Genomic DNA, 9,394 nt, shown 5'->3' with positions numbered 1-9,394 from the left:
TTGAATATTTGGTTTTGCTACTAGAAGAGAAAATATTCAGTTTTTTGAAATGCTAACTCTTAACTTTAGTTGATTTCTTAACTTGTAGAATAAAAAATTATTTTTACCTTTGGTAACTTGCTTGACTTTGGTATAAAGCCATGCATTGTTTCTGAGGCAGTATAATCTCTCTTGGCATATGTACATAAAAGGCTATTGTGTATTTTTTTTTAAAAAAGAAATTTACAGAATACTAGATATAGGTACTTGCTACACCTTATTTTTTTATTTTATTATTATTTTTTTTGAGACAGAGTCTCACTCCCTCACCCAGGCTGGAGTGCAGTGGTGTGATCTCAGCTCACTGCAACCTCTGCCTCCCAGGTTCAAGCAATCCTCCTGTCTCAGCCTCCCAAGTAGCTGGGACTACAGGTGCCCATGACCACAACCAGCTAATTTTTGTATTTTTAGTAGAGATGGGGGTTTCACCTTGATTCCAATTGCATGTCCTCAACTCTGAAGAGAGATGTAAAAGATTCTAAAGATGATTTTGAATTAATCATGCCAAAGTTACCAATAGTAAAAAATGCAAAAGAAAAGTTGGCTACATAGCAAAAGTCAGAAAATTTGATCCTATATCACTAGCCCAATTATTAAAGCATCATTTTTGGCCGAGTGTGGTGGCTCATGCCTGTAATCCCAGCATTTTGGGAGGTCGAGGCGGGTGGATCACTTGCAGTCTGGAGTTCCAGATCAGCCTGGCCAACATGGTGAAACCCCGTCTCTACTCAAATAACAAAAAACAAACAAATAAACAAAAAGGCCTGGCGTGTGGGTCACTCCTTTGTAATCCTAGCACTTTGGGAGGCCTAGGCGGGCGGACTGCCTGAGCTCAGTAGTTGGAGACCAGCCTGGGCAACACAGTGAAACCCTGTCTCTACTAAAATACAAAAAATTAGCCCGGGTGACGGCCTATGCCTGTAGTCCCAGCTACTCTGGATGCTGAGGCAGGAGAATTGCTTGAACCTGGCAGGTGGAGGTTGCAGTGAGTGGAGATGGCGCCACTGCACTCCAGCCTGGGTGACACAGCAAGACTCCGTCTCCACCCACCACCCAAAAAAAGCGCCTCATTTTTACAAGTTTCCTGGGACCTCAAGAATAATGTCTGCCATATATTCCATTTGAAATTTTTTGCTAAATTCACAGGTTTTCATACATAAAACTTACACCATAGGAGCTGTCAAGTTTTCCAGAAGTTGTGTAATAGGCACAAATGATCAAAATTACTGCCCTAGGAGCTCTCTACTATTACCTCATCTGCCCCCTTTATCCATCCTTGCTTTGCTTCTTATCAGAAGGAAAAAAAAAAATCATTTAGTTTACAAAGTAGTTCTGTTACAGCCAAACAGTGCTACCCACTGACAATCTCATGGCTCACCGTCTTCCATCCTGTAAAGGTGTCATAAGCTCAGCTGTCTGAAGGTGTTGGTTTCTTTATCTCTACTGTTTCTAATTTTTCCTCCATCATTTTCTATTTTCTGACCAGCAGCTGCTAAATGTCTTGGGGGCAAAAGTAGACCAACCTGGATCTTGGGGAAATACAGATGACGATTTTTCTGTTTGGCTTTTGCCTCACATTTATTTGGCACTTCACATCTGATGAAGGCTTTTATGTATCTGTGCGCTATTTGAGCCTCGAAACTTCCTGATTTTGTAATGGTAGGGTATTCATTCAACAAGTATGTACTGATTACCTACTATATGCCAGACACTGTTCTAGGTGCTAGAAATACATAGGAAACAAAATAAGATTTAAAAAGAAGAAGAACCGGCAGCCCCACTCTTTCGAAACTCTCCTTTTAGCTGGGAGCATCTGCCAGTAAAGAGCCCGGGACAGATCTCGTAGCGCCTGGTAGGTGATAGTAGGAATTTTGGCTTTTACTTTGAGTGAGATGGGAAGCCAGCGGAAGGCGTGGAGCAGAGGGTAGTCTCATTTTAGAGATTAGGAAAATAAGAGGCTACTCCACAGTAAGTGCACCAGTAGCGCTTAAAGAAAAAAAAAAAAAAAAAAAAATATATATATATATATATTAACAGGAGGTAGCCACTGATTTGGTGCCACTAGTCCAGAGATTCGAAATGAAGCGGGAGGAGACACGTTAAGATCAATCCACAGGGAAACAAATTATTTACACCGAAATACAATTTAACACAAACATACGCAAAGAGATATGCCAAGGAGTACTCGGGGGCTCTGTTCAGGCCCTTGTTAATGAAAAAGAAGCGAATCTTGACGCCGCAAACCCTGCCTCTAGCCTACTTGATGCCAGGGGTGGGGCTGTTGGGAATCGCTGCCCACCCGGAACCCGGCCAGCCCCGAGCATGGCCACGCCCCAGCCCCGCCCCGAAGAAGGCCTGTCTCCGGGGTTGGCCGCGGCGGTGGCGGAGGCCACGGTGCCCGGAAGTGCGGCTGACGTGTCCCGGCAGCGCTCGGAATTGTGGGCGACTCGGCTAATGGCGTCTGCGAGTCTTAGGGGCCTGGGGAGCTGGCGCTAAATCTTTTTGCCGGGTTAGCTGGTGACACCCGGTGTGGCTGGGCCCCGCGGCAGCGGAGGGACTTGCCCGCCTTGTGGGCTCCTCGGCCAGAGCCGGCGGAGCCTAGCGGGGCGGGGCGACTGCGGGGGGCGCCTCCGAGAGAAGCCGGAGGTGTTGCTGTCAGGCTGCTGGGGGACGCTCGAGCAGGCTCCGGGTTCGCAGCCCAGGGCCCGGCAGAGTCCCTGCAGGGCCCAAGAAGCGGGCTGCTGAAGGACCAGAGACACCTGGAGGGAGCTGCCTGTGGCCCCAAGGAGCTGACAGTGCCGGAGCTTGTTTGTACGTCTCGGAAATTGACTGGGACCTTGGAGGATCATGTCTGGCACCAGCAGCCCCGAGGCGGTGAAGAAGCTGCTGGAGAATATGCAGAGCGACTTGCGCGCCTTGTCACTGGAGTGCAAAAAGAAATTCCCACCTGTCAAAGAGGTAAGCTTCAGGCGACGTCAGGAGAAGGCACTGTGAGCATGCCTGGTCCTGTTAGACCAAGTGCTTCACCCCAGTTTCTAGTCCTGTGTAATTTTCATTTGGTCCTCACCTTTCCAGATTTGTGAGTCGGTGGGTTGTTCCACAGGGCTTTTTATAGTTTCCACTGGAGAGAGCTGAGACACTTTGATTTTCTCCCCTCTCCTGTCCTCCCAGTTTAGGAGTGAAGTTCGTGAAGTGAGTCTATTCAGTTTAAACAGCTAGGTGTACTGTACACTAGCCTATTCTGGCCTTTTTCTTACTCGAAAGTGGCCAAACCAAAATTGAAAAACTTGTTTGTTGCTCCCCAAAACGAGTATCCACCCATCGTGTTGAAACGTGTACTCCTCACGTTTGTGGCGTATCACTGAATTGGAAACAGTTTTCCTTCTGGCATATATCATTCAGCTTAACTCTATCAATCCTTTGATATGTTAAACTATCTAGAGCCACCTAATTTATGAATAATATTGAAGATCCACAGAATCATGTTAAACCTTCTTGCTATGAGCAGTGCTGTGGTGGGAAGTGGGGCTTGCAAGTCAGAGCGAACACACCTGAATTTAAGTTCTAGCAATAAATCTTAACCTCTTTGAGCTTCAGGTTTTTTTGTTTTTTGTTTTCCACCTGTAAAATAGGGTTAAAGGATGGTTTTATATTATGTATGGGAAAGATGTCAGAGCAAAAGGGTATTATTAAAGAGACCCTAGTAAATAATACATGGAAATTAGATTCTCCAAATAGTTCTTGAGTTGAAATATTTAACATTTGGTTACTATTTGCTTTTTCTCTTAAAATGCCATTTTAATTCTCAAAACAAAACAAAACAAAAAACACCAAAAACAGCCCTGGCTAATTTTGTATTTTTAGTAGAGACAGGAGTGCTCCATGTTGGTCACGCTGGTCTCGAACTCTTGACCTCAGGTGATCTGCCCGCCTTGGCTCCCAAAGTGCTGGGATTACAGGCGTGAGCCACCGCGCCTGGCTATTTTTATTTTTATTCCTATTTAATGTAGTTTATTTTACCTGCAATTTCATTTACTCTTAGCCCTAAAAATTCACTGAGGGATTTCATATTTACATACTTATTTAAATGTACCTTTATTATTATGAAGATTATGTAATTAGAACTTGACCAATAAATTTCGGATTTTAGGCTTGTAAGGAATATTAACTTTTCTGTAAGTGCATTGGTTTTATCAGTTTTCAACAAACTCCATCTTGTATATCTTTAATAAAGTAAGTATTACCCAATGATGGAAACCAGATGTGCCACTTTTGGAAAGATGGCTGTTACGATAGGTTTTATTTCACGTGGTCAATAGTCTGTTTTGATATTTATTTTCATTATTTTTTATATCCTCTGTTGAAAGTTATAACCAGTCAATCTAAAGAATTAGGATGTTTTAGAGAATTTTAAAGAATTAAGTTGTTTTAATTGTAAGAGAAATGCTGTCATTTAGAAAATATCAAACACTATTTTGTAATTTCAACAATAATTTGTAGAACTGACTTCACAGTTCTAATAATTCATACAAAAACTGTGGTTCCTCTATAGGCTTTTGTGGTCTAGCTTGGGAATTTAATTGCCATTTATTACATTTTTTTTTTTGTTTTTGTTTTTGGAAATGGGGTCTCTGTGGCCCAGGCTGGAGTGCACGGGTGTGATCTGCAACCTCGAACTCCCTGGCTCAGGTGATTCTCCCAACTCAGCCCCCTGAGTTGCAGGGACTACAGGTGCATACCACCATTACAGGCTAATTTTTCGCTTTTTTTTTCCTTATAGAGACGGGGTTTTGGCAGGCTGGTCTCCTGAACTGGGCTCAAGCGATCTGCCCACCAATGCCTCCCAACGTGCTGGGATTACGGGTGTGAACCACCATGCCCAGCCTGGAGGATCCTTTGAGCCCAGGCGGTCAAGGCCATGGTGAGTGGTGATCGTGCCACTGTACTCCAGCCTGGGAGACAGAACGAGACCCTGTCTCAAACAAACTCACAAAAAAATCTCATTAGTTTTTACTTGAACACTGACTAGAGAGATATTTTGTAATTGCACCTAGTCTTTGAGGTAATAGCAAAAGTAATTCTTGTAATTATCTCTGATACATAATTTTATATATGGTACATGTTTGTAAGAATTTGTTGAATGAAAGCTTTTTGATTTCTTACCCAATGACACTGGGCACTACTTTAGGAATTGAAAAATGGTCTTGACTGTGTCATAGGTTTAAAACAAAGAGAATCATTAGCCTAATTATAATGATGTTTTAGGACAAAACTTTGACTTTCAAGAAATAGTTTGGCTGAATTAAATTTTCCCTATTAAACTAATAAGAGTGCCAAATTTTGGCTTTTGTTTTTCAAGAAACTGGTAAGATTTTGGTTTTATTTTTCTCTTTGGGTGCTAACTAAACTTTAAGGCAAAGTCTAAGAAGCTAGTTAACGGAGACACTTTATATTTAGTCTTTATTTCAAATTTTTAGTCATTTCTGCCTTTTATGGCCGTAGTGCTCGACTCTTATTTTATTTATTTATTTATTTATTTATTTATTTATTTATTTATTTAGACAGGATCTTTTCACCTAGACTGGAAGTGCAGTGGCAGGATCTTGGCTCACTGCAGCCTTTACCTCCTGGGTTCAAGTGATTCTCCCACCTTAGCCTCCTGAGAAGCTGAGACTACAGGTGCATGCCACCACATGCAGCTGATTTTTATATTTTTTTGTAGAGAAAGGGTCTCACCATGTTGCCCAGGCTCGTCTCCAACTCCTGTGATCAGGCAATCTGTCCACCTCCGCCTCCCAAAGTGCTAGGATTATAGGCGTATCCCAGGCTGGGCATGTAATTCTTTTTTAAAATTAATAATAAGCTGGATTTAAAGATTTCAAATCTGTCAGAAAAACCATTAAAAGAGTATTGATAAAAGATAGTGCCTTGTTTACTGATATTTACTTACTGTCTTTGGACTTCTACATGGTTTTTCCTACCTTACAGTTTTCATTTATAACTCTATCCTTTGTATATTAAATTGTTGTTGTAGTGGCTATGACTTTATTCTGTCATTTTATAATAACCTCTTTCTCTTTTTTTCTATTTTTCTTAGTCCTTATACATAAATCTTCATGTTTTAGCAGTATAACTTTTTTTAGTACAACTGTACTAGCTAATTTGGGAATATTTGTATGAAATTTTTTTCTTTGTTTTAAAAATTACTTTGAAGCCTTCTATAATCACTTCTATGTGATTAATATCCAGTGGCCTTCAGAGGAAGAGACCTCTGAAACTTTATGTGTTTCATGAATAAAAACTTTTTTTTTTTTTTTTTTTTTTTTTTTTTTTTTGAGACAGAGTCTCGCTCTGTCACCCAGGCTGGAGTGCAGAGGCCAGATCTCAGCTCACTGCAAGCTCCGCCTCCTGGGTTCACGCCATTCTCCTGCCTCAGCCTCCCACGTAGCTGGGACTACAGGCGCCCGCCACCTCGCCCGGCTAGTTTTTTGTATTTTTTAGTAGAGACGGGGTTTCACCGTGTTAGCCAGGATGGACTCGATCTCCTGACCTCGTGATCCGCCCGTCTCGGCCTCCCAAAGTGCTGGGATTACAGGCTTGAGCCACCGTGCCCGGCAAAACTTTTTGATTATTTCCTATTTGCAGGTACAGATGAGGGGTATCTAACTGAGCCTGGAAGTTGGAGGAGGGGAGTCATTCCTAGCAGAGGAAATAGCGTGTGTTTTTAGTATTCCATGTAAAATAAATTTTACACTGAAGATGATTGGAGTCAGAGCTTTTTGAAAAAGGGGAATATGATCAAATTGATACTTAGTAACATTGCCTTGACCATTGGTAGGAAGAATTAGAGGGTATTGAGACTGAAGCAAAGAGAGCAAAGCTTTAAAAATGATGATTCTCTGTTTTGAAGCAGTAGTGGACATAGACAAAAGGTTGCTTGCATTGAGTTAGACAGTAGTGAAAGAGAGTATAGATTGAAAAGGTAAAAATTTCCAAGGCATGGTAACCTTCTATACAATGGGGAGAAAGAAATGTGTGATGCCTCCCAGGTTTTTGGCCTGGGAAACTACGTGGATCACTAAGAGAATAAATAAAAGAGGAGGAAATGTTTTATGGGAAAATGAGTAGTCACTATATATGTATATGTTTTGAGACGAAATCTCACTCGGTTGTCCATGCTGGAGTACAGTGGTGCAATCTCGGCTCACTGCAACCTCCGCTTCCCAGGTTCAAGTGATTCTCCTGCCTCAGCCTCCTGAGTACCTGGGATCACAGGTGCGTGCCACCATGCCTGGCTAATTTTTTGTATTTTTAGTAGAGACGGGGTTTCACCATGTTGGCCAGCCTAGTCTCGAACTTGTGACCTCAGGTGATCCGCTTGCCTCAGCCTCCCAAAGTGCTGAGATAACAGGCGTGAGCCACCGCACCCAGCAGAGTGGTCATTATATTAAGTTTAAGATTTATGTGTGATATCCAAGTGGAACTGACCGGTAGGTGTTTTAAAAATGATGGTTTGGCACTTAAGAGGGAGGTCTAGAATTTCAAATTTAGGAGTATCAGTTTATAAATAATATTAGAAACCATAGAAGTGGATGAAATGGGCCAGGAAGAGTGTGTGTATAGAGTGAGAATATCAGGGCTGGAAAACGAACTTTGGGAAACAACATTAAAGAAAAAGGCTGCTGGGCAGACTGAGGTTAAAGATACAGGAAAGAAGGGTAAAACTCGTTAGAGGAAGGTCCTTGAGAAAACTAAAGTTTCAGTGGCATAAGTATATGAACAGGATTTCAGTCTGAGAAAGGACACATTATCTTCTGACAGGAAGGACAAAGGAAAAACCGGGTTTGAATGTGACAAATTTGACAGAAGGGAGTGACAAGTTGTGGGCAGTTTGGTCTGTGGCCTCTGCTTTCTTGGGAAGATAAGAAACAAGCTTGTTACTAGGAATAATTAAGTGATAAAAGAAGTAGGGGGTGGGGTGGGAAGTTTGAGGAGAGCAGTGGATCATTTTGGAGAAGTGGAGGAGAAATTGTCTTGGAACATTTAAGAGGCTTAGCAGGAAGAGTGGTTGAAATGATGGTGGATTGTGAGAGCTAGGTTAGATTCCTAAAGAAGGAAAGCCAATAGTTTTGACTGATAGGATGATGATGGGAAGGTTAAAGGCTAGCAGCAGCTATTTCATTAAAGAGCAGTGGGGTTGGCGAGTGAGAGAGCTAGAAGGATAGGAGTTGGGACAATGGTGGGAATATTGCATTTCAGATTGCCCAGTACTGGAGGATGATGAAGTCCAGGGAATGGGTGGTAGAAGAGTTAAGGGAGAGAAGTTCATTTGAGTTTAGGTGGTCAGAATTAGGGAATTGGATAGATTTCTTTTCTCTCTTTTTAAATGATGCAGAATCAGTAAGGGTATAAATAATTCAAAAGTGCAAGTAGTGTTCCCAGGCTGTGTACTTTAAGTTTCCTATTGCCCATTCAGACCTGATAGAAATTGGCTGGCAGAGAAAAGCAAAGGTTTCTTGTGATAGAGTGCCTCAGTATCCAGGTGTTTTGGTTTGTTAACTGGCCTAGGGAGACCCCTGGTGAAAGAGATGCCTTCCACTTACTGTGACAGGATTTGCCATTTAACCAGATATTTAGGGACTGTGACTGATGTCATTGGCTCTCCTGTTTGGGTTAACACCTCATTTGCACGACTTATGACAGTGAAGATGAGGGCTGGATAATCTTTACGGCTTACTTAGGGTCTCTTTTGGTTTAGTATTTCATAATGTATTGTAGTTTCTTCCTCTTGACATTGTGTTCTCTCGCCCATAAGTATAATATAATATATTCATGCTTTATATATTGAAATCTATAAACTGAAATAAATGATTACGTTGTGCTTTGGTTACAGAAAAAATAAAAGACGTAGTCTCTAACTTATAAACCATAAAGGAAGACATATTTCAAAATTTGATTTTTCTTTTTTCCTTTATGTAAGTATAGCTGAACATTTTCAACCATGTATGAAGTAGAAGGTTTTGCTGTTATTGTTATAATTTAACACAAATGTATGAGTCTCCTGAAAAAGCACAGCAGGAACACAGAAGTAATTGAGAAACTGCCTTTATTCTCATGAAGTTAACTCAAGGTTGAATAAAATGTTGCCTTCCCACTAGGCTTGGAACTTTGCATCCTTAGACTCTAATGCAACATGCCATATTAAATATTTCATTTTATAGATGAGGAAACTGGTTTAGACAGGTTTAGTGATTTGCATAAGATAGTAAAGCTGGAAAATGGTGGAAATGATATGTAAGTCTATGTGAATCCATCTCTAACTCTTCTCCTGTTTTCCATTATATCATGCTGCACA

At 41.4% G+C, this 9,394-nt stretch overlaps 1 protein-coding gene across 3 annotated transcripts in view; it reads left to right on the top strand.

Annotated features, from left to right (window-relative positions):
* The first annotated feature begins 2,470 nt into the window (after positions 1-2,470).
* Positions 2,471-9,394, top strand: part of MON2 (MON2 homolog, regulator of endosome-to-Golgi trafficking) — a 131,411-nt gene continuing 124,487 nt past the window's right edge. For 2 of the 3 annotated variants that reach the window (XM_030939325.1, XM_010381126.2), the window contains exon 1: positions 2,488-2,997. In XM_030939325.1, coding sequence (XP_030795185.1) covers positions 2,887-2,997 — 111 coding nt within the window. In that variant the 5' untranslated portion in view covers positions 2,488-2,886. Of the gene's footprint in view, positions 2,998-9,394 lie in introns of all 3 variants that reach the window. The other variant, XM_010381124.2, reaches the window with a different exon arrangement.

Source organism: Rhinopithecus roxellana, chromosome 10 (genome assembly GCF_007565055.1).
Source record: "Rhinopithecus roxellana isolate Shanxi Qingling chromosome 10, ASM756505v1, whole genome shotgun sequence".
Classification (NCBI taxonomy): domain Eukaryota; kingdom Metazoa; phylum Chordata; class Mammalia; order Primates; family Cercopithecidae; genus Rhinopithecus; species Rhinopithecus roxellana.
This window is presented reverse-complemented; position numbering and strand designations above follow the sequence as displayed.